Source organism: Neovison vison, chromosome 4 (genome assembly GCF_020171115.1).
Source record: "Neovison vison isolate M4711 chromosome 4, ASM_NN_V1, whole genome shotgun sequence".
Lineage (NCBI taxonomy): Eukaryota > Metazoa > Chordata > Mammalia > Carnivora > Mustelidae > Neogale > Neogale vison.
The window spans coordinates 63,570,764-63,596,825 of record NC_058094.1 but is presented as its reverse complement, the minus strand read 5'-3'; the positions used below and the strand labels follow the sequence as shown (position 1 = coordinate 63,596,825).

The window sequence follows — 26,062 nt, the reverse complement described above, 5'->3', positions numbered from 1 at the left end:
GCATTGTTTGAAATGGCCTCTGGTGACCAGCTTTCATGAATGGCCGATTTTACTTGTGGGGCACATCATCTGGTTTAATTATATCAGCTTCTTTGTGTGACAAGTACTGTTCTTGTGTGTGCTGAGAAATGAAGGTTTAAAACAAAGTAGACTAGTAAGTGAGAAAGTAAATTCTGGACGCGGCACTCCATCGAGTGTTTATGATTTAGATGAAATCTAGGACTTGTCCAACTGTAAACATCTACTTATAGAGAACCTCTAGTGAAAATAACATAAATTTGCCCCAAACATCCACAGACAGAGATCTTAATTTCGGCCTTAGCAGGACAATTACCTTACAAATATGACAAATAATAGTTTCAGGTGATAATATGACTCAAAATTTTCATTCTAGAAATTCTTCAGCTTAAAAACATCATAAAGTTTACTCTTGTGTAACAAGAGAGCCAAACGTGGGTTTTTATTAGCTACGATTTTTCTCAGCTTCTGTCCAGACAATAAACTAAGACAGAAGGCCTATTTTAAGTTTCACTTTCCTACAGGGCTTTTGGTGCAAGCAGCATCATTTGAATCAGTAAATGTTAGTGAATTTATGGTCTTACAGTTCTCCCGCTGTGTCTCTTCACGTGCTGATCAATCTGAAGACCTTGATAAATATCTCTAGGTCCAGATAATGAGTTGAGGGTAGGTAGATGAATCTGAGTGGACAAGAATGCCATGTATCTGATGGATGTCAACAAGGGCAGACAATGTGCATTCATTATATGCTTTATGCATGCATTATGGCTAAGGTTACTAAATTAATTTTCCAAGATAGGCCTATTAGTTACTCAGTGTGTTCCCCTGTAATAGTATTTTCCACGATCGCAGGCCTGAGTTTCACCTGAAACTTAAGTGCAGTTTCTCTTTTTACTTGATAAATACATAGCTGTGGTTGTTAGTGTTCCGAAGTTAAGTGTACAACTAAAGGACAATCTAAGGCTCACATAAAGATTTAGGTACATATAAAGCACTTGTTGAAGATGATTTTGTCATTAAAAAAACTTGGAATAAGGAATAACATGGAGGGCACGGGGAGATGGAGAAGAGAAGTGAGTTGGGGGAAATCGGGGGGGAGACGAACCATGAAAGACTGTGGAGTCTGAGAAACAAACGGAGGATTTTGGAAGGGAGGGGGCTGGGGGCGCTGGGTGAGCCTGGTAGTGGGTATTAGGGAGGGCACATACTGCATGGAGCACTGGGTGTGGTGCATTAACAATGAATTTTGGAACACTGAAAAAAAATAAAATAAAATTTTTAGAAAAAAAGAAAAATAAATAAATAAAATGTACAAAAGAAGATATTTTGCAGATTAAAATATATTTGTTAATGAAAAAAAAAGGACTTGGAATTGTATCTTTAGCCAGTAATACAAAGAAATCTCAAAATAGTATTTCCCAGTACAAATTGTGAAGGAGCTTTTGAAATATCAATACATGAACTAATGTGAATTTATAAATTCCTTGAAAATGTCTCTGAGCAAAGGAGTTGACTTAAATATGAATGTCTGGTTTTTAAGAGGTTGTCCTGTAAGTAATATATTTGGTGCATGGGGGAAGAGGACTGAGGGGGAGGGAGAGTCACTCTCCATATTTGCCCCTAAGTCTTTAGGAACTAGCATTGTTTTGAAATGCACATTCATCTTTCACACTCTGTTTCGCAGACTCCCTTTCTTGGTCATCACTCTGTGTGAGGCCAGCAGAATCCCTCAGAAGGAACTTGTAACTCTAATCTGCTGTAGTGAAACTCTTAGAAAATGTTAATGAGCATTATATTGGTGGTGATCTTGATGGCATAGAAAGTAGGCCAGTGGAACTCTTTTGATGGCTTAATTAATATTGTAAAGTCAGGTGTTCCTCTTTCCTCACACAGATTTTTTTTTTAAGATTTTATTTATTTATTTGATAGAGATTACAAGTAGAGAGGCAGACAGAGAGAGAGGAGGAAGCAGGCTCCCTGTTGAGCAGAGAGCCTGATATGGGGCTTGATCCCAGGACCCCAAGACCATGACCTGAGCTGAAGGCAGAGGCTTTAAGTCACTGAGCCACACAGGCGCCCCTTGCACAGATTTTTTTAAAGATTTTACTTATTTATTTGTCAGAGAGAGAGCACACAAGCAGAGGGAGCAGCAGGCAGAGGGAGAAGCAGGCTAAGTAGGTAAGGAGGACCCCAATGCAGGACTTGATCCCAGGACCCTGGAATCATGACCTGAACCAAAGGCAGACATTTCATCGACTGAGCCACCCAGGCATCCCTCCTCACATAGATTTTAACTACAAGAAAATATTTGAAGAAACACTTTTGAATATAAATATAGCATGTAATTTATTTTTTAAAAAGTATTTTCTTCAAGGGCACTTGGGTGGCTCAGTCTCTTAAGCGTCTGCCTTCAGCTCAGGTCATGATCCTGGGGTCCTGGGATCAAGCCCCACACTGGGCTCCCTGCTCAGCAGGAAGCCTGTTTCTCCCTCTCCCCATCCCCTGCTTGTGCTCCCTCTGTCAAATAAACAAGTAAATAATATCTTTAAAATATATATTTTGGGGGGGACACCTGGGTGGCTCAGTCAATCGAGTCCTGCATCAGGCTCCTTGCTCAGAGGGGAGCCTGCTTCTCCTTCTGTCTTCTGCTCCCCCTGCTTGTGTGCTCTCTCTCTCTCCTTCTGACAAATAAATAAATATTTTCTTCAACTAAATGTATTACAAGAATTGTGGAACTTTAAATTCGTATTGTAGCAGATTCTGTACATCAGAGAAAGAAACTAACATGAAAGATGTTCCACCCAGGAATCTATAAATCTGTTAAAAGTACATTTCTAGCACCTAGGAATGGTTGAACTTTAAGTTACCCAGCCTATGTTTCTTCATTAATTGAAATACATGTCCAAATGTATTTACATACATATTTTCAGTACTCGTGTGTACACACCTGTGTGTGTGTCTGGAGAGAGAAAACAAAGTAAATAAATAAGGTGCTGATGAAACCTGACGCTTGTGGCATAGACAGTAGTGCTCAGCAAACACTTCCTCTGCTCCCCCAGATTTTCAGCCCTCTTGCAACTGGACGGAGTTGTGTGACAATGACAGCCAATGAAATGTTAGATACGATCCGGGTCACTTCCATGTTGGAGCCTTGAAAAACTTTATTGCAAGATTCTCCAAGATGGTTTTTTTTTTTTTTCCCTGCCTCTCTTGGTCCACTGTTCTCACTGCCCCCCCCCCCACCAAGCAACTAGTGACCATTATTAGACCCTTCAGACACTTTGCAGTGTCTGCTTCAAGAACATCAGATCCTTGGGGCGCCTGGGTGGCTTCAGTGGCCTGGCCTCTGCCTTCGGCTCAAGTCATGATCTCAGGGTCCTGGGATCAAGCCCCACATCAGGCTCTCTGCTCAGCAGGAAGCCTGCTTGCCGCTCTCTCTGCCCGCCTTCTGCCTACTTGTGATCTCTCTCTCTCTCTCTCTGTGTCAAATAAATAAATAATCTTAAAAATATATATATATATCAGATCCCTTTGGTTCTTTTCATAATTTTTAGGCCACTTTGTTTTCCTTTGTTTTGCTACTTGAAAGAAGCTGGACAAATCTTGGTCTTGGACTTCTGGCATTCTAAAAATGCCCTTGGTGTAAAAATCACTTTTGTGTGATTTTAGTTCCTATCTCTGTGGGGCTGAGTCTCCACAGTACATTTCTTGTTATCGCCTCTCACTTCGTGCTTACCACTGCTCCTCCTATCTATCCTCTTCCTCCCTGAGAAGACAGAGGGCATATGTAGAAATCCTGCATTTATTTATCTCTATCTTTATAATGCAACAGGCCATTGGGAGGAAAAACATTCAATATAGATACGAATGAATGAAAAACAAAATCTGTTCCTCTCCCTCACCATACCCCGGGACAACCAATGATAACAGTTTGGTGAATAGATGAATTTTCAAGATTCCTTTCAATTTCAGGATTCATGTGTTGGCAGGAGAAATAGTAGTAAGGGAGAAAGGGAAGGAAAGCAAATATTGTTGGAGGAGGAGTTCTTCATTCAGCCCGGTATTTCCCCAAAGGTGCTCCAGGTCAGAGATGAATGCTTTCAGCTGTCTCTAGTTGTTGGAAGAGATTTATTATTACGGGGTAAAAAATGTTACTGCACCAGAAGGAGACTGTTGTCTATCACCTTTGCTTGGAGTTGTAATAAATTAGATCAGGAAATATGCTTTCTGGGGATTAATGGTAGATGAACTTTGCCAGCTATGGGGTTTTTAAAAGAAGAAATTAGCTCCTTCTTGGTTTCCGTAGACCCTTAGAAATGTGAGTGTGTAGACTGGCCGTTGGCAAAGGGGGCCGGATGTTGATACCAGCTTCTCGCTGGTATAATCCTATTTTACTTCACTCCTTGGATAAACTAAGTGTGTTCTGGCTAAATTCAGCTTTGAAGAATTGTATAATACTGGCCTAATCTCTCCTACTGATTTGATTGCTTATGGTGTCCCTTTTTTTTTCTCTGCCTTAACTATGGGGTGGCATTGCTTTGTACTAGAAATAATTGCTTTGCCCCATCCCTGAGAGGTTTATTTCTGTGCTAAGTGGGTTGTTCTGATCCTGCCTCTAACATACTTTGTAGCATGGGCATGCATTTGTAAAATTCTATGTCATCCTCAGATTAAAAAGCAAACAAACCAACAAATCACAAGGTGTCATCACTCATCAACAACCTCTTTGTATACTAGGCATTTAGAACTTGGGACAGTTTCAGGGCTTTAAGGGACAAAACAGTGAATACGTTTGTGAATGGGGCCAGATCTGCAGCCTTAGAAGTAAAAATCTGGGCTTAACTATGGTGCTGGGTATATGCTAGGTCAGCAATTCTCAAAGCTTTGGGGCTCAAGATCCTTTTATATTATTAAAATTTATTGAAGATCCTCAAGAGCTTTTTTTTTTTTTTTTTAAAGATTTTATTTATTTATTTGACAGAGAGAGATCACAAGCAGGCAGAGAGGCAGGCAGAGAGAGAGAGGAGGAAGCAGGCTCCCCGCTGAGCAGAGAGCCCGATGCAGGACTCGATCCCAGGACCCTGAGATCACGACCTGAGCCGAAGGCAGCTGCTTAACCCACTGAGCCACCCAGGCGCCCCCTCAAGAGCTTTTTTTAATGTAGCTTATATCTACTGATAATTAGAAATTACAACAGAGCAGGGAGCCTGGGTAGCTCAAATGGTCAAGCATCTGACTTCAGCTCAGGTCATGGTATTAGGCTGCTGGGACTGAGTCCTGCTTGGGGCTCCCTGCTCAGCGGGGCATCTGCTTGTCCTTCTGCCTTTCTCCCCATTTGTATTCTCTCTCTGAAATAAATAAAATCTTTTTTTTAAGATTTTATTTATTTATTTGACAGAGAAAGAGAGATGGTGAGAGCAGGAGCACAAGCAGGGGGAGTGGGAGAGAGAGAAGCAGGCTTCCCGGTGAGAAGGGAGCCTTCTTATGTGGGGCTCAGTCCCAGGACCCGGGATCATGACCTGAGCCGAAGGCAGACGCTTAACTGACTGAGCCACCCAGGCGCCTCAACACTATTTTACATTTTTACACATATTTATCTGAAGAGAAGAGAGCTGGATTCTTATATCTACTTCTGGATTTCATCTGTTGAAATATATTGTTTTGGTTGAAATAAAGTAATAAAACACAACCTCACATGGATAAGTAGTTGGAAAAGGAAAAGTATTTTAATGACTTTTTCAGACACTTGTAGATCTCCTTTGATACTATGCCAAAACTTGACAAGTGGTGACTTCTTAAAGATTAGTTGTCATAAGTAATCTGAAACCCCATCAATAAGCTTTCCTACTCTGTTACATTAAAATCCAATGGTCATCTTGCACTTTGAAACTTTTTTGCTGATGTGTGATTCTGTAGCATTTTACTTGGTCATTTGAGAAATATTGGTTCACTGAATTATGCAAACATGCTAAATTTGACACATTTCATTTTTTAATACCAAAAAAACAACATTTGTTAATATCAACGTCAATGTCATTGAAAGGCTTTACATATTGAGAAGCTGTCAAGTTCATGGCAGCAGATCCAAGTTTTCCAAAATTCTGAGTTTAGCTTGGAAGCTAGATTTCTATCATTGGCAACAAATACAACAAATATTGTCAGCTGTTTCCCTTGAAATGACAGTCTCATTTCATTTATTCCTTAAGAAATGTCTGCCAAATACCCAAGTCCAAGTAATCCGTTCAAGTACAAATAGTGTTCCATGAGCCAAAGGCAGTGTCCCAAGGAACCTGTCACTCAATCACACAAGTGCTGTTCCTCGACTATCCTCACACCTCCAGAGGCAACAAAGAGCTCCACATGTACCTCCTGGCTCATAAAACAAAATTAAAAAGAAAAGATGTGTGTTCAAGGGTCAGGATTTAATACAATTAGTCATTTTATGGTTACACCTTGAAAGAAACTGGCTTTTTTTTTTCTTTAACTGTATGTGACGCTCCCTTTATTCAGACAAAATTGATTTTACCCACCAATCCACAAAGTGAAAAAAGCGAATGTGTCAGTATTCTTATCAAAACAGTGTTGATCTTGTGGACTCTCCCTAGAAAGAATCTCAGGGACTCCCCCAAAGTCCTAGGGGACACTTTGAGAACCACTGCAGTCAACAAAGCATCTAGCTGCCAAGGCAACAAGGGTCTTGATTTCTTGTGGAGTGTTGCTCACTGAGCATGTGTGAGCTAGACTTTTCCATCCCGTTGGCTTGAAGTCTCCCTGGTCTGTATTTTTTTTTTTTCCTTTTATATGTGACTTGAAACTTTTAATGTCACATTTATAGTTTGGCATGACTGCCCTAAACAAAGCCCTACAAACTTTCCACATCAACTGGCTATAGCTACCATGGGTGTTTTCATTTTAGGGCTTGAAGAGAAGGCGACTTGTATTGTGGTCCTGATTCATGAATACAACTCCGTTCCTCGAGCTCACTTGCCGCGTGTGAGAAAAACCCCCTTTACCGTTTCTCCCATTTTCTGCTCTTTCTCAGGACAAATTGTTAGTCTCTAAGAACACTTGTTGTCCGGCACAAAGTATCTGATTTAAACATTGCATCCTTGTCTCCTTAGTCAAGTTCTGTATTTGTTTGTCAATTTTTTTCTTCTTCTTTACTTCTTTTCCTTCTGGAGCTGGAAACCAGGCAGTGAGAGGATGACAGGTTTTAAAAGGTCATTTTTTTGAATAAGGAATTGTCTGCGGGCAGGTTTTCCAGAGTGGTGTGTTTTGTGTTTTAGTGAAGGGAGATGAGGTAAAGATAGCATGTTGCTGCTGGTCAGACCTGTCTGAAAGTTCAGGTTTCTGCACTACTTAATTTCTCCTCGTTTACATATGTACTTCCTGAATTGATAATAAACTATGGCAAAAACAAACGAACAAAAAGCAAAATCTGTAGGCTTCTTATGCACCTTTAACTCTCCAAGGAAGGTCACATAGGAAAAAAAGAAAAGTATCCACTTGGCTCTCCCCTTTCTTCATTAGGAAACCCTTTTCAATGTAGTTCAGTGTCGTTTACTCAAGGTACCATTAAGGCTAATTTTCTTTTTCCTAAAGGAAGAGACAAAGTAAATAAGATAAAGAAAAGAATAAGCAGTAAAGTTGGTCGGGTTCCAGGGAATGTTCTCAGCATCTTAATTGTGAAGACTTTTCAGTTTCGTGTGGGGCTGATTATTTCAGCTCCCAGTGCTACTGTTTGCACGACGCCAGGAGTCTGCCTGAGCTTTCCGGGTCGCTACCGTCAGCAGAGGCTGGGTTAGGACTAGAGCGGATCCAAGAATCCAAGACACGCCTGCTCGCTCTCTCTTCACTCACCCTTGCAGGCTTTGAGAGGGGAGCAGACTCTTGCTACTTAGAGGACCGAGCTTCTAAGAAATTTCTACACGTCACTGTTTAGCCTGATGCTGTTTTGCGGGAGACAGCCATTGTTTGACTTCCTTCTTTCCTTCTCCTGTCTTTCTTGCTCCTATCAGTTTTCTCACGATTTGAAACAAATGCACAGAAACCAGTCAGTGCAGAACAATTGCTGGCTTTCAGTGTTCACCACGTACAGCAATCACTGAAATAACCCTGAGTTCTTAAAAACAAAACAAAACAAAAAACAAAACAAAACAAACAAAAAAAAAAACCATCCTTGTGCATTGACTTTCTCAGAGCCACAAGATCCATGGGAGGTGGTGGGTTTGATGTTCTGCCTTCCGAAAGCACTAGATTTTTGTTTAAAACCTATTTCCTACAGAGTGCATCTCCCTTACTCTTCCTCTCCCTCTCTCTCTCTCAAAGTAATTACAGGCTGCAGAGTGAAAAGCATTAGAACTGTTTACAAAACAGCTCATAAAGTTTAAAATAATAGGGGTGTGTGTGTTTGTGTAAAACAAAATAATGTGTGTGACTGGGGTAAACAGTCCACAGGCTTTCTTCTTTCTTCTCCCGCTGCCCTGCGTCACCCTCCAGAATTTAAGGCATGGAAATGAGCGGTGGAGTCCCTTTTCTTCTGCCTGGCGAGTCTCACACTTGATTCGCTACGCTTGTTTATCCGATGTCAGTTTATTGTTGCAAATCCAAATACAGACCCTCAGGTGTGTGGGGACAGAGTGGCTGATGAAGCAGGCCACTATCTAATTAATTTTAGGGCGGCCTAAATTCCCACGCAGACATTCCCCTGTGACATCCAAAAGAAAGATTTTTTTTTTTTTTTTTTAATGAGCCTTTTGCTATCAGAGGTCGAAGAGAAATGCTTTCAGCAGGTTAGTGCTCTAAAGTGAAAGGGGCATTCTTCCCACCCTTTCGGAAGTCTCATCTTAGGCAGATTTGCAAAGATTTTGCAGCATTCCCCTCCAGATCTGATTTATTTATTTATTTTCATGTGGAAGGAAGACTGTACCCTCCAGCTTCAGAGCAATCAATCATTTTGCTTTGCAGGTTTAGATGTGCTGCGGCAAACCCCGTCTGCCGGTGGTGCAGCGCCAGGGCTCTGTGATAGCGAGGCTGGTGCTGACAGTTGAAGGAGGGCTCGGTCCCCTTAGGCGCGGGCACACTGAGGACACGGGCTGGACAGAGGGACAAGCCTCGCCCGGAGGAAGCTCCCCTTCCCCTGGTGATTGATGGAGGACAGTTAGGAGCTTTTCGGGGGCTGGGCAAGGTTGCCCTCCCAGTCACCTACTATGAAGTCTTTGTCAGCAGAAAGAACTCTCCTGGGTAGTGAGTGACATAATGCAGATGACAAATGACAGCCTTGCAGTTGATTCTGCTTCTTAAGTACTCAGTGTCTATGCAGGTGAGTCAGCGCGCCCCTAGCACACCCGCCTCGTGCCAGCCGCTCCCCAGATGCAAACACTCCTCAAACCCCCCCTGGTTTCGCAGGTGCTGCGGGCACCTCCTGGTCCAGCCTGAGTTTTCCTGGGGATGTTTCAAGGACTGTCAGAGTGTGAGCAGGGATGGGACCCATGTCATCACTTTAAGGAGCTGATTATGAAATGAAGATATATTTTGAGTCATTTGTTAGCAGCTGTGAATATTGTTTTCTCCTGTTTCTCCCTTTTGGAGTATGGATTTTGTGTGTGTGTATATATATATATACACACATATATGTTTATATGTATATGTGTGTATGTATATGTATACATGTGTGTATATTTATATGTACATGTGTATATGTGTGTGCATGTGTATATATGCATATATGTGTGTTATATGTGTGCATGTATGTGTGTATGTGTGTATGTATATGTATATGTGTATGTATATATGTATATGTGTATGCTGTTTTGAGAGACTACTTCACACCAAAATCTATACCAAAACCCTTGACCAACATCTCCACCTTGACTGACATCTCCTTTGTTTCTTCTCCCCCTCTAGGACCCTATCTGCAGAAGTTCTGAAAACCTCTGAGTACAGAAATTGATTATTCAACCAGGATACCTAATTCAAGGTATTAGCTCTTGTCAGAAAACTTTTATATTTGAGCACTGTGTTGGAAATTCTGTTTTGGCAATGCATTTTGAAATAGGAAAAGTTGGAAGGAGAAGAAAGGACAAAAGTGAATTTGCAAAATATTCAAGTGCTTACAAACCTCCCCAGCGCCTGGGAGGGTTTTGCCACGTCTGACTCATGTGCAGCCCTCTCTCTAACAGTTCACGTGCCAGCTCTCACTTTGTTGTAGCCCTTTCTCTGCAACTGTGTTTGGGGTTTGGATGTCATTTTCATCTCTCCCTCTCACTTTTGCTCTGACTGCCCAGACCTGCAGAAACCAGGAAGCTGAGACATTCTGTCGGTTTTGTGACATTGGACCAAACACAATGAAGTATTCTTGCTGGGCTCTGGTTCTGGCTATCCTGGGCACAGAGCTGCTGGGGAGCCTCTGTTCGAGCGTCAGATCCCAGAGGTTCAGAGGACGGATACAGCAGGAGCGAAAAAACATCCGACCCAACATTATTCTTGTGCTCACTGATGATCAAGACGTGGAGCTGGGTGAGACACTGGGTTTTGCACTTGTTAGTCTCTTTTGCGCAAATGATGCACTGACCTTTCGCCTGATCAGTAACACTGAGTGAACATTGGGAGGGGGGGCGGGGGGGTGGTCCTTGACTGGAGGGTCTTAACCAGCAACCTGAGTTTATAAAATGAACTTGTATCGATTATAAGGCTTTTGGGTTTTGTTTCAACATGATTTCTCTGGTCTTAAGTGTACGAAACTGTCTGGGGAGGGTCCTAGAGTAAACGAAGAGAGAGAAAAGAGCAAGCCCGGGTACTATAGAAGTCAAGGATTCGATTATGCACCTTGGGTTCTCCTGATCAAGAAGTGTTTTATATATTTGGGCAAAATTGTTTCCAAGAGTATGAGCTTATGGCTGTAATTCTATGCCGTGTATGTGAACACAGATACTATTACTCTCTTCTGTTATTATTCAAGTGAATGATACGTTCAGAGCCTGTGATAATTGCTAGGTAATTAAAAGTAACAGTATTCTTTGTGTCTTCTGGTGGTAATTCACTACTACCACCCTGGAGATGAGGCTTTTCTGAAGAATTAGCTATCGTGGGTTCATTCCAGAACACTTGGAGAGCCTGCCAAATTCTGGCCGTTCCAGCAGAGCTGAACCATCTGATTCCGTTTCTTATCTTCTCACTTTCTTTAATGGCCCAGCTCTATGGTCTTGTCTATAAATCTAGGTATGACCTTTCATAGGACCCTAAGACGCATAAGAAGCCTGTCCTTACAGATTGTCACCAGCACTCATTTTCAGTCCTAGAACTGAACTTGGACTTAGTGCTAGCAGAGCAACTGGGCTTCCTTGCAGAGCTCTGCAGGCCAGGGTTGTTGAGGAGCAAACCACCCCCATATTGGAACATGGTTTCCATGGAGGAGGACTTCAATTTCCAGTTTGATACCAAGTCATGGAATCCCAACGGAGTTAACCCCTTGGGTTAAGCTGGAAGCACGTGCAGTAAAACCCAGCAGCGGGTAATGGTTGTTGAAGTTGCTTTGCAGAGTCTGCTGTCTCTCACTTCACTTTTTAAAGAAGAGTATTGGGGTGTCTGGGTGGCTCAGTGGGTTAAAGCCTCTGCCTTTGGCTCAGGTCATGATTCCAAGATCCTGGGATCGAGCCCCGCATCGGGCTCTCAGCTCAGCAGGGAGCCTGCTTCCTCCTCTCTCTCTGCCTGCCTCTCTGCCTACTTGTGATCTCCATCTGTCAAATAAATAAATAAAATCTTTAAATAAATAAATAAATAAATAAAATAAAGAAGAGTATTGATTTTCAGGCAACATGCCCAGGTGAAGCCTAGGCGGTACGACTTTAGTATGAGTATGGCTTGTACTTAAAGTTTTCATTTACCTATAGAGCAAGTAAAATGAGGTGAACACATTTGAATTCACCTTGCTTAACAGCCCTCAAATCCATCCCTTTCATTACAGCCAAGATCTCCAGACCCTTCTCTTTTCTCTAGTGCTTCCCTAACTGATTAGTCAGTCCCCTGACCTACCCGTCTCCCGTAGTCCTGGTGCCTCTTGCCTATTCTTCACTCCATGATTGGAGTTATCATGCCAGTATCTGATCAGGTCTGTTCTGCTTAAAACTCGCCATGGTTTCCCAATGGCAAGAGGATTAAGCAACTCTCCTCCATAGCAGATGAGCTCTGGACTATCTGGCTGCTGCCTATTTTTATGAGGCTCTTCCTTTCCCCCACTTTTGCTCAGTGCTTCATGGAAATAACTCATGCTTCCTTGAAGGTGTCTGGTGGTTTCATCTCCCTCACCTACATTTCATGACTTTGTACATCCTGTCTCCTCTGTCTTCCCCTTCCCCCTCTCTCCACCTGGAGAAACCCTACCTATTCATGATCCAATTCAAATGCCTTGCCTTCGGGGGTCTTTCTTCACCAAAACCATTCTCCCCTCCAGCAGGGTAGATGGAACTTTCCTTTGTACCACCTTGGACATGTCTCCAGTATGGCCCTTAATCCATCATGTGTTTCCATACTTGTCTCTTCCACTGGCCTGCAAGCAAGGTAGTGTTTTACTGGGGCCATGCAGGAAATATAGTAAGTGCTGAATAGATTCCAAGTGGACCTACGGGGGCCTGAGAATGGTAAAAAAAAATTCTCGGAAGTGAATACAGTTATCTGTCGTAGTCTACCTCTTCAATATACAGTCCTCGTCTTTAAAATAAATTAAGGACTCATTTGACAATTTTTTAACAGATTTCAAAATTCCAGCCTTTAGTCTCACCCTATAATTAGTTAATTTATCCAGCAAATATTTCCTGAGCAAATATTTCACTAAGTGGAAGCATGTGGATATAATAGACACAACTCATAGCCCAGGTTCTATCAACCCAGTTGTTTCCTATGTATTTGTCTCTACCTCCTTCCTTGATTTTCTAGCCAGATACAATGCTAAGCATTCATTCATTTACTCTTCTCAATAACTCAGTGAAGTAGCTGCTCTTGATCTCTTTAATTAGCACATAAGTAAAATGAGGCTTAGAGAAGTCATGTAGGCTGTGATGAACTAGTCAATGGTGAAACTAGGACCAGTGTTAAGACTAGGTCTTTACAGCTAACATTTAGCCATGATGTTTTCCATCAGTCCTTCAACAAATATTTATTGAGGACTTCCTAAAAGCAAGCCGTAAATGCATAGTAGTGTTCTAGGTTCTGAAAGAGAGATAACAGAAGCATAAGATAGGTCTTATTATCTCATTGGCAGAACATAATGATGAACCACAGTGAACCGTAGGGTAGACTTTAGAAAAGACCTCCTTTCTCTACCTTAACAACTATGCTCTTGGTAGTGGACACTGCCTGGTGGAGACTTTCACCTAGACTTCTGTAATGTTCTCGTGATCCTTCTTGAGCCAGACTGATCTAGATTTGACTTGAATTTTTTTTCTTTATTTTGGCCATCCTTAGACCATTTGTAAGTGTGTAGGTAGTAGTAATAAGTACATTCACATTGTTTTGCAACCATTTTCCAGAACTCTCCACCTTACAAAATTAAAATTCTGTATTCATTAAACAATAACTCTATGCCCTAGTAACCATCATTCTACTGGACAAATTCATAGAGATAAATTTGACTGCTGTAGGTACATCACATAAGTGGAATTAAACCACTTATGACAAAGACAAAGTATTTGTCTTTTTGTGACTGACTTGTTTCACTTAGCCTAATACCAGTCCTCAAGGCTCATTACTGCTATAAGCCTGTTTCAGAATTTCCTAATTTCCTTCTTTTAAAGGCTGGATAATAGCCATTGTATGTATATACCACATTTTGTTTATCCATTCATCTGTTAATAGAAACTTGGGTTTCTTCTACTTTTTGATTATTGGGAATCTATGTAAATAATGCTACTATAACCATAGGTATTTAAATACTTCCTTAAGTACCTGCTTTCGATGCTTTGGAATAAATACCCAGAAATGGATCATTTAATAACTCGATTTCAATTTTTTGAGGAGCCTCCATCCTGTTTACCATAACAACCACACCATTTTACATTCCCCCCAACAGTGTACAAGGGCCCCAATTTCTCCACATCCTTGCCAACATGTGTTTTTTCTGGCGTTTTGTTTCTTGTTTTTGTGTTACCTATCCTAATGGGTTGAGCTGGTATCTCATTGTGATTTTCATATGACTGGGTTTTGCTTTGTTTTTATTTTATTTTATTTTTACTTACATGTTGTTATGCTTGCCAGATGCTTACATAGAGTAGAATCACAAAACTATTTGCACCTGTCATACTGCAGGCAATTTTGGCTACTATACCTCGAGAAAGATATAACCGACTTAGGAAAGGCTTAGAAGAACAATGACAAAAATTGTAATAGAATGCTTTTCTTTGGGGGAAAGAAGGAAGCTATTCTACTTCTTTGTCTGGGAAGACAAAGGCTGAGAAGGCTTGTAATGGGAGTTTATGAAATCAAGCTCGGAAAGAAAGCTCTTACTCAGTAGGAATGGGAGCCACTCCCTCAAGTTTGTCTGTGGACAAACAAAATAAACTAGTACTTTGTGAAGGGAGTAAGACACATAAGGAATTCATTAATAAAAGTGCTAGAACCTTGTATGTTATCTTTTTCCAAAGAACACTTGTTCTCATTATTACGCTTATTTTCATCCCACCCAAGTTGGGTGGATAGGACAAATATCATTATCCCAGGAGAAAAGTTAATCTGTGAAAAGATGACATGACTTAACCACTGGTCCGCTAATGTCTGGATTTACTTTTTGCACAATTTATGCAGTAACTTAGGCCGTGTCTGTACCTGTAAGTAGTTCAGGATTTTAGACTATATTAATAGGTAAAAGATTTACACTTTCTTTTAAGCTAGAAAAACACACATGGACATGATCAACAATGAAGTTGGGATGATGGTTTCTTCTGGAGAAGGAGGAGTAACCAAGAATATCAATGATAATTCCACATTTTGCCTTAAAACTTGAAAACAATAACTGAAGCAATTACCATCAAATATTAAACTTTTTTAAAAGCTTAAGTTTAAGAGCTTGACATTTAAAAATATTAAAGCTAGGAACGTCTTGCTGCATCCCAAAGGTTTTTTGTTTTTTTTTTTTTAAAGATTTTATTTAGTTATTTGACAGAGAGAGATCACAAGTAGGCAGAGAGGCAGGCAGAGAGAGAGGAGGAAGCAGGCTCCCTGCCGAGCAGAGAGCCCGATGCGGGACTCGATCCCAGGACCCTGAGATCATGACTTGAGCCGAAGGCAGCAGCTTAACCCACTGAGCCACCCAGGCACCCCCCAAAGGTTTTGAACAGTTGTGTTTTCATTTTCATTTGTTTCCATGAATTTTTTAAATTCTTTCATTTCCTTGTTGAGCCATTCATTCTTTAGTAGGATGCTCTTTAGCCTCCATGTATTTGAGTTCTTTCCAAATTTTCTCTTGAGATTGAGCAAATTTCAAAGCATGGTGGTCTGAAAATTTGCAGGGAATTATCCCAATCTTTTGATACTGGTTGAGACCTGATTTTTGACCTAGTATGTGATATATGTGTGTGTACATATATGTGTGTGTATACATCCACGCACAATGGAATATTACTCAACCCTCAAAAATGAAATCTTACCATTTCCAATGACGTGGATGGAACTAGAGAGTATTATGCTAAAAGAAATAAGTTAATCAGAGAAATTATATGATACCACTCATATGTAGAATTGAAGGAACAAAACAGAAGATCATAGAGGAAGAGAGGGAAAGATAAAACAAGACAAAATCAGAGAGGGAGAGAAACCATAAGAGACTCTTCATCATAGAAAACAAACTGAGGGTTGCTGGAGGGGATGGGGGTGGGAGGATGGGGAACTGGGTGATGGACATTAAGGAGGACATGGGATGTAATGAGCACTGGGTATTATATGTAAGATGGATGAATCACTGCCCTCTACATCTGAAACTAATAATACATTATATGCTAATTAATTGAATTTAAATTATTAAAAAGAAAAAAAAGGAGAGAAAGATCCAGTAAAAATAAATAAATAAATAAACCTTTTTAAAGAGAAAGAAATAAAAAATAAAAATATTAAAGCTTGGAGACACATTATTCTAGTATTTTCCTGCACTTAGGTATTTTATAAATCAAAAAGAACAAAATCAAAAATGCTCGTTGAACTTGGTGAACTTCCTAAGACTAGAGTCAAAGAAATTAAGCTCTAAATCTTTCCAAAAGTCCCTTGGTGCCACTCTGAGGAGTGAACTGTGGAGCTGATCTGACTTAATGTGGCATTTATTAAATTCTTAGGAAACTGAGCTGATGCTAACGTCTCAGTAATGCTGGCCCATTGCTTCTTTCAGATCATATGTGGATTTAAGAAATCATAAATACATGAAAATACTGTCTTTAAATCAGAGGTCACAATTGAGATCTATAGTCCTGAGCTAGCCCACAGATGTGTTTTGCTTGACCAGTGTATTGTTTTTAATTAAGACATTTTAAAAATCAGATGATTTCTTGTTTTAAAAAAAATTCCAGATTATGACTTTTCTTGAAAATCCAGAAACAGGAGAGCAGAGCTCGCCTTCTCATGAGACGGCAATCAGGTATATGCTTGAAGAGTAATCAAACTGCACCACTAGGTGGAGCTTGTCCTCAGGTCATCATGGTCCCCACCACTCTCCATTGCTCCCCAAGATTTCTGCCAATGAGCCATTTACCATCCTGCCCATACTGCTGTTTTCCTCATGGTCAGGGAAATCTCTGTACTCCCACAGCTCTACCAAATGTCAAAAACAGAAAAGATGAAAGTTCCTTGATTTTTCTTATACCTGGCTGTCTTCACTTGCCTACCTCTCTATCCAACCCTGTAGACATTTTCAGTCCATTTCCCTGAGAAACTAGTCTCCTCTTTTGCTCTTTGGGGGGAAAAAAGTAATGAGTCTTAGTTACCTGGAGACATTCCAGATGGACTTATTATCACTTCTTGGTCCCTTCTTCCCCAATCTCATTTCTTCCCTTGGGCTTTTGCTGAAATTTCTAGGGTTTCTTTTCACCCACCCCATGGTTTTGGTAAAAAACGTGTACTCTTCTATCATGTTACTTTTTTCTTACGCTTTCAGAATTAAAATATTCAACAGATCAATATAGCTATTTTTAATATTGGAAATATCACCATTTAGGGTTTCATATTTTACTGTAAAGATAACTATTGGTGTTAGAAGTTAGCAGTAGAATATAGAGGTACTTAGTACAGACCATTTACATACTTAAAGCATTAACTGTAGCTCATCGTAAAATGATGACATCTAGAAACAACCCCACACAATTAATAAGAGTTGTGCTTGTTTGTCATCATTGTTCATCAAACCATGAACCACTGCAGGGAAGCCTGGGTGGCTCAGTCAATGAAGGGGCTGCCTTTGGCTCAGGTCATGATCCCAGGGTCTTGGGATCGAGTTCTGTAGTGGGCTCCATGCCTGTCAGGGAGGAGTTCTGCATTGGGCTCCTTGCTTCTCCCTTTGCCTCTGCCTGCCACTCTGCCTGCTTGTGAGCTCTCTCTCTCTCTGATAAAAAAATAAAATAAAAACAAATAACAAACAAACAAAATACAAAACAAATAACAAATAACAAATAAACAAAATCATGAACCACTGCAGTCTGCAAGGAGGTGTGTCTCTCTAGAAAACCAGTTGCATTTGAACCCCACATGCCTGGAGTTCCCTTAAGAGATGACAATGGCAATACTTATTATTGAATTTCTGGTTTTGTGAGTTTTTCCAGACCATGATAAACAGACTTGATGAAAATGTCAATCTTTCATAGTACAAACCATTGAATAATCAAACACTAAGGCACTGGAATCAAGAAAGATAAAGTTTTGTTGTAAAGTTTGACATGTAAAGGGAATTCAAGCTCTCTGTAATTTTGGAAAAGTCATTCAGAGAAGTTGGACATTTTCTCTCTGCTGACCTTTTTCACACAGATGATGTGAGAATAAATGAGTCGGAGTGTGTAGAATGATTTAAATTCCTGGCCCTGGTCCCAACCAGTCCCAATAAGCTATCCCCATACTCCATCCAAAGTACTGTTCCTCGAGCCTTGATTCTTTAAAAAAATTCCACTGAAATTGCAAACGTGCTAGAACTTGCAGGATTCCTAAAAAGTGCCATTTCTCCCCTCCCAGTCACTGCTGACCCAGCAGTAGCCTCCTTTCTAGCTGATTGCTATTACAGCACCCCTACCCCTGCAGGGGCACTGCAGACACCCCCGGTCCCCACCTGGAACTCTGGCACTGGGACAGCTTTTCCTGGCAGATCTAGGACTCAGCTGTGGCCTGGACCTTCTCTGTCCTCAAGCCAGACCAGTCAGCATTGCCCCCACACCAGCCACTGGACCCAATGACAGTCACCTCATAGCAACCTTGTCGGGCTTCCACCTCCAAGGACAATTTTAAATGATTATGAAGTCAGGCTTCTTGTGCAAGGGGCGTGTGTGTGTGGCATGGGAGAGAACTGATATTTTTAACTATAAGCCAGCATTAACATGTTAAGTCTTAAAACATAGAAATGATAGCTGACCTCTGTCGTAGTCGTGAACAGACGACCACAAAATACCGTAGACTGGATGGTTTTGTGGCTTATTTCTCACAGTTCTGAAGGCTGGGAAGTGTGAGATCAAGGTGCCAGCCAATTCAGTGTCTGGTGTGAGCCCGCTTTCTGGCTTACAGATGGCTGTCTTATTAGGTATCCTCACATGGCAGAAGGGACAAGGGAGCCTAGTGGGGTGTCCTATATGAGGGTGTTAATCTCATTCATGAGGGCCCACCTTCATGATCTAATCCCGACTCCCAAAGGCCCCACCTCCCGAAACCACCGTCCTGGTTATTAGGTTTCAACATATGCATTTTTTGGGGGACACGAATATTCAGTCTGTGGCAACCTGTTTAGTCTCATCCCTGCTTTCAGAACTCAGATGTAGATTACAGACAGGGGAATTGAAAAGACAGGAGAAAATCAACACGGTGGGTTGGGGCGCAGGCAGAGTCCAGCCGCAGCCCCCTGATGACACGCGTTTGCCTAAAGCGCTCTAACAGCGAGCGTTGTTCTGCCATTTGCTCCTGAACTGCCCTGTGAACTAGTTGGAGAATGATTTTTAGCTCCATTTTACAGATGAGACATTTGGACCAAAAGAGAGTAGGGGACTTGTTCAGCCCGATCTGTGGCCAAATCCAGATGTTTCCCCACAAGCTCAAGTTCAGACCTCTTACCTGTCTCTTTCTTACCCTCCTAAGTCCTGCCTTGTGGAGCTTTTTTTTTTTTTTTTTTAAGATTTTATTTATTTGAAAGAGAGATCACAAGCAGGCAGAGAGGCAGGCAGAGAGAGAAGGGGAATCAGGCTCTCCACTGAGCAGAGAGCCCGATGTGGGGCTTGATCCCAGGACCCTGAGACTATGACCTGAGCCAAAGGCAGAGGCTTAACCCACTGAGCCACCCTGGTCCCCCCGTGCCCTGTGAATCTTGTTAGAGTTTTCGGCCTTAAGCGTCTTCTCCTTCCTACAAAATAATAATTCTAATAACTGAGAATCAGCACGATTGGCATTGTAGGCCCCAAAGTCCTGAAATTCAGGGAGATGAGTAGTTGCAGCTTTAAACAAAACTGAGCCCTTCCAACAGCGAGGCAGGACATCGTCCCATTCATTCATCCCGACAGCTGTACGTGCAGAATGACGAGTCTCATCACAGAGTAGCTTTCGGGAGAGTTTTCCAAGGAAGAGTCCACAGTGTGGTCTCAGTGGTGAGGGAGGCGGAGCGAGACAATGTTACTGCCCGACATCAATCATCACACAGCGGTAAAAAAGAAGGTTCCTCATGCTTTCCTTCCCACTGCCCACTCACTCAGAGGAAAGAGGTAGCGTTCCTGTGTTCCATCCTTTGCAGAGAACCCAGCAAGATCAGAGGCAGCATTTCACACCCGCTGTGAGGACAGACACGTGGGCAGCCCACTCAGCCCTCACTGGGCCTGAGCTCCTGAGATCACATCAGTCCCTGGGGGCAGGGTGGGCGGGAGGCCGTCTTCGTGTGCCTCAGTGTCGCCCCTAAGAGGCCAGATGAAGCAGAATATCAGGCTGTGGAAAGTGAGACGTATCTTGACTCTGAGCAGACACCTTCTCTGTTTCTTGGTCTTGACAACGTCAGTGTCACAGCCCGTACTGGGCCGAGATGGAGCTTCAGAGCGCGGTGTCTGGAGCGGATCACCTGTCTTTGCTTCCGGGCTTTGCTCCCTAGGGTACGTGTGGCCCTCAGAATGCTATTTAGCCCTTCTGCCCCTCAGTGTCATCATCTGTGGTATTTATATGGGAATAATAGGTAAGAGCACCTGCTACGAAGGCTTACCGTCAGGGTTAAACGAGTTGATGGGTGTGAAGGCCTCCGAAGAGAACCTGGCTGATGGGAAGCCTGAGTCGGGATGTTTTGGGTTCCTGTCTGCAGAACCTTACAGCCTCGGGATGGGCTGAGCCGCTGAGGGCCACCTGCCGAAGTATCTCCCAGCTCTAGGCTTCCCTGCTTTGGTGTCCAACCTGGACTACTTCTCTGAGCGCGAGTGTGGTCTGTGGGCAGGGAGCAGCGGCCTCACCAGGGCCTCACCAGGGGGCTTGTTAGAAGCGCAAATTCTCTATCCAGTGCCTCCTGAAGTCTTCTAAAATCAGCAGCCCAGGGTGGGCCCAGAATCCTGATGAAACATGTGCTCCAAGTGATGTTTAAAGTTGGAAGAACATTGTGTCAGAATCTTCTCTTTACTGAGAAACTTCAGGCCAGATACCCACTTTTATGAATCCTAATTGTGGGGCTGCAGTGGTCGCTGTGACTCTGGGGACCAAATGGCCTCGACAAGCCCTTTGACTTGGGGACTCATTGGAATTTGGACAGCTCATTTAGGACCTCAACATAATCTGCCTAGTTCATTAGAAGAGTGACATTTGGAATGGGAGGGGAGCCCTTGCTGGGGTAAATCCAGATTATGAATTGGGCTAAGTTTTAGTACCAATTTATATATTATTTACCTTAGATCCAATTCCCACCTACCGTCCTCTATGTGCAGTCTGAATGAGTCTGTCAACAGAAGATTGCTGGTGATTCAGGGGCTTTGGAGGATGGTTTCTGGTGCTTTTTTTTAATATGAGTGGAGCTAAGGCTCATAAAGGAAACTGAGAGCCCGTTCTTTGTAATAAAGAGAGCAGTAGGCAGTGAAAATCCATCACTAGTGTTTGCTGAGTTTTCCCAGAATTCCAGATACTACACTAAGGAAGCACTGCAGAGAGGTGAAGAGGCAAGAGGCATAAGTGAAGAGATGTGACCTTCTACCTTGAGCTCTCTCCCCACTCCCATGTCTCCATCCATCTACTTGTCTCCATCTGCAGGACGTTTCCCCCATCTGATCAATAAATATAAAACACATTTCTGAAATGGACTTCCTTGATCTTCTACAAGACAACTGTGTTTTTAGCTACTTCTTAAGCAACAGTGAAACCATTACTTTCCCAGTTTTCTTCCTGTGATGAAAACGTTGAGGTATGAGTCAACTCATTACCTTCTGATGCATGACAACGTCTCTGGGATCTGTTTCTTCTAGCCTTCCTCCATTCTGGAGGCACAATCCAGTCAGGTTTGCATCACCTCATTGCCGGATGGCTTTAGTGACCTCTCGGCTGTAACCTTAGTGGACCAGCCTATTTCCTCTTCAGTGCACATACCTCCATTCCCCTTTGCCACAACAACTCCCCTTAAAGACGTTCTCCATACCGTGTCATTCATGCCTTTGACAGAGAAACAATTCTGCCTTCATTTTGGCTCTTCTATCAAAACCAAGTATCTCTGCCCAGCCTCAAAGCCATTTGCTAACTCTACCTCCTATGTTTCATCAAGAGAATTCCCCATATTCTTTTTCATCCTAGGAAATCAATGTGCTGTACTCATCCCTCAACACCCTCCCACCTCCAGAGCACACACACTGTCCTCCCCACACTGCCACGAACACACTTCGCCCACCTTGTGTTTTTCTTCCTGCTGACCTTCCATTTGTCCTCGTCTCTTATTTCAGAACTCCCATCGGGCATCCCCTTCAGTCCTCCCTAACCTTATTTGTACCGCTACTGCTATCTCCATGCTCTTACGTGGCTTTGCAAAGATCCCCAAGTGATTTCTATACGTCAGCTCTCATCTAGGTAGTTTACCGCTAAAGACTGAGGCAGCAGAGAATTTTCCATTTCTTTTGTTAATGCTACACTTGGGGGAGCAGCCCAGAGGTGAAGTGGGCACTAGCTCCACCTTATTCACCAATTACAAAAATGTTGCTTGATCCCCCGAAGACAACCAGGGGGGAAAAAGCAGTAAGGAATCCTCCTCACTAAAGCCTGTTTTAGTGAGCTCTAATGAGACCCAATTAGAAACCTTCCTCCTGTTTTCATATGTTTCATGTGAACAGTAAGAGCTAATACGTGAAAAAATCAGGCTCACTGTGGCTTTTTGGACCGTTGCACACTTCTCTTCTGCTCTGAATGCTTGCCTGGTTTGCATTACGATTTCCTTCCTTGCTGGAAAACTACATAGACTTTCTCCCTTTCTTTGGAAGAAGTGGGACCTGTTGGAAATGTGAGGCTCCAGGATTCAAATGCAATAGGCTTGGCTGTGGCGCTCTGTAGTGCATTTCTTGACAAGTCCTGAAAAGACTATTGAATTCTAGCCTGTGCTTTTTTTCTGCAGTATTTGGATGTGTTTCAGCAGCAGTATTTGGCTGGATAGAGTAATCGAAGTCGTTTTTTTCTCCCCCAGCAATCTTAAGTTACAATTTCATCCTTTGCAGTCAAAGTGGAATATTTTACTCTATGCAAATACTTTGGAGTGCGGTAGAATCATTGCTCTTTCATAAGCAAACAATCTCCCTTTTAATATTACATGTAAACAGGTGAAAGTATAAACTGGCAGTGTTATCCGGATGGAAAAACTGGTAGGTATTTGGTGACTTAGCTAGAGGATACCAAGTTACAATGAAGATTTTTTTTTTTTTTTTTAATTAAAGACAGGCATTTTGGAGGACCTTTTACTTAACAGGGGGAAAAAATGGTTTTCCTCTTTACTTTCCTATGATTAAAACATTGTAACTAGTAACCTCCTCAAGGTCACAAGCTTTGTGCCTATGTGGTGGGTTGGGGTTTTGATGCCCTGTGTAACAGGCTCTTGTTCTCTGGTAATCTTCAAAAGGCTGCTGGCCTTTGAATTTGCTCCATATCTAAAATTCTAGCTTTAATTATCAGATTAGCCTGCATTTTTTTTTTCTTTGTGAGAAAGGCAAGGAGAAGCTGAAATGTGTTTTATTATTCTGCAAAATGCTTGAGATGGTCGGATCCCAAATGTTTAATTCTGTTCTGGAAATGGGAGCTGTCAAATTATCGACTGCTTCAAGCCAATGGAGGGAAATTAATAAATCAGGGGAACAGAGTCACTGAGTGACATGACATCAATGGGCGTTCATGTGGTGCGCTCTGCTAAACAATGCTGGAATTGTGCCTTCCAGGGTCCCTGCAAGTCATGAACAAAACAAGAAAGATTATGGAGCATGGGGGAGCCACCTTCACCAATGCTTTTGTCACCACCCCCATGTGCTGCCCCTCCCGGTCCTCCATGCTCACCGGAAAGTATGTGCACAACCACAACGTCTACACCAACAATGAGAACTGCTCCTCACCTTCATGGCAGGCGATGCATGAACCTCGGACTTTTGCTGTATATCTTAACAACACTGGCTACAGAACAGGTAAATGTGGACTTGTTAGCCAATGAACCTCTGCTGGCACTTCTTAGATACAGGAAAATGCCTCGTGTCATGAAAATATAAAGTTCCAGGCGCCTGGGTGGCTCAGTGGGTTAAAGCCGCTGCCTTCGGCTCAGGTCATGATCTCAGGGTCCTGGGATCGAGTTCTGCATCGGGCTCTCTGCTCAGCAGGGAGCCTGCTTCCTCCTCTCTCTCTCTGCCTGCCTCTCTACCTACTTGTGATCTCTCTCTGTCAAATAAATAAATAAAATCTTAAAAAAAAAAAGAAAAGAAAATATAAAGTTCCAACAATTGGAAGTAGTGTAGGTTTTTGGTTTTGGTTTTGGTTTTGGTTTTTTCCTCAATCGGGAGCCTCCCCATCTCTTTTTTTTTTTTTTTTTTCTCTGAAGAATGTACCAATGTGAGATCCCTTAGAAAAAAAGTGATGCTCAGGGGGGCACATTATGAAAATGTTATATTCATCAGAGCACAAAATGGTTGGAATTTTCTAAGAGGATCCGCAACAGAACAGTTTTCACCCTCATTTACCTGCTTACCTCAAACTCCCAGATCTCAAGGGATCATGGTTCAGCTTGAGGCTTGTCTTAGGTGTCAGTAAATTCCTGCTGATTGTTTCAGTGAGAAATCAACAAAGGTTTTGAAACTGTTTAGCATCTACTTCAAGCTCTGGGACACAATAGGTGATCAGAATGATTTTTTGAATTAATAAATAACCGAGTGAAGAAACCAGTAGGGTATACCTTATTGATTCATTTACTCATTCATTCCTAAAATCGAGAGAATTCGGAGTTTCTTTAGCCAATTTGTGGTTATTTTTAGGTCCCATGTGTTCATGCTCATCTTCCATGAAGGGAAGGTATCCCCAGTACTGTATAGAGCAAGGAGAGATTTTTGGTTAGTTGGTCTTTTGAAAATTGGGGGTCTTTTTCAAGAGAAGTCATAAATGCCATGCCAGTCTTTCTAAGAACCAAACAAGCTCCTTCTGGTAAGGTTAACCCCCAAAATCTTTAAATAAAACCTGAGAGAATTCTCAGCATGTCGATATTCTCTTGGGTTTTCTGAACGCTTCCTTTTGAAAGGCAACAAGGATGTTTATAGAAGAGTGGGAGAACAAAACTAATTTTTTTTTCAGAGCCACCTAGACTTATAAGATTTAAAGATATTATCATTAAATCTCATTGGAAATCATTTTTAGGTCTACAGATTCTCTATTCTGAAGATGAAGAAGTAAAGGGTTTCAAACAAATGTATTCTCTTAAGTACCTTTAAAAAATGAAATGAATCTTTCCCACTGGACTTGAAAAATACGAGGCCATTTGCTTGTTTTGCAGAGCATTCTGTGGGCACTTAATCCTTGTTATTTATGGATAAAAATATTGATTTTGACTATGATAGTGTTGTCATTCACAAGCATCTCAAAGTCTCCTCCCATGACTCTCAAGGGTGTTTGCTTATGCTTTGGAAAGAAACTAGGTTACTCAGAGTGCCTTATCCTAAGTGTGTTTTCTCACGTAAGTGATTTAAATTTATGGCACCTTTCATCTGAGAGCTCTAAGGCACTTTGCAAATCCATCAAACATCCCCGTAGGGTTCAAAGACAGCAAATGTACTTGGCTCTGTTTTATAACTGAGGTGGGGATTTCAAATACCGTGTGACCAACTCAGAAGCAAAATCAGAAACGTTCCCCTAAAGCCTGGTTCCTGATTGTAACCACCAAATTATGTTTTGTTCATGAGAAGCATCGTGTGAAATTGATGCCTTTCAAACTCCCAGGCTCACTATCATTTAAAACCTAGTAGCAGATACATAGCTTGAAGGATCAGGACTCTCCCCATATCCAGAGTGATATGGACAAAGTCTATCATAAGAAATAGAGATGCAGGATGACACAGGGAACCCTGCCAGGACTTAGAGTGGCCCACTAGGTTTTACTAACTTGTTTCAGGGCAAATCAAGAAAAAGCAAGAAGATAAATAAGTTCTGAAGAAACTGTGTACAGCAATGGGCCCCTAGTTGACAATATTGTACTGTACTTGAAATTTGCTAAGAGGGTTGGTGTTGTCACCATATAAGAAATGAAAAAGGAACATAGTAGAGGTATGAGGTGATGGATATGTTGGTTGGCTTGGCAGCGGTGAATATCTCACGATGTTTAAGTATTTCGGGCCATCAGGTTGTACACCTTAAATATATTTCAACTTTT

At 41.9% G+C, this 26,062-nt stretch overlaps 1 protein-coding gene across 7 annotated transcripts in view; it reads left to right on the top strand.

Moving 5' to 3' along the window:
* SULF1 (sulfatase 1) overlaps positions 1–26,062 on the top strand; it is a 183,656-nt gene that overhangs the window by 84,354 nt on the left and 73,240 nt on the right. For 6 of the 7 annotated variants that reach the window (XM_044245481.1, XM_044245480.1, XM_044245479.1 and 3 more), the window contains 3 exons: positions 9,925–9,997; positions 10,305–10,536; positions 23,601–23,840. In XM_044245481.1, coding sequence (XP_044101416.1) covers positions 10,365–10,536; positions 23,601–23,840 — 412 coding nt within the window. In that variant the 5' untranslated portion in view covers positions 9,925–9,997; positions 10,305–10,364. Of the gene's footprint in view, positions 1–8,786; positions 8,811–9,924; positions 9,998–10,304; positions 10,537–23,600; positions 23,841–26,062 lie in introns of those variants that run through there. The other variant, XM_044245482.1, reaches the window with a different exon arrangement.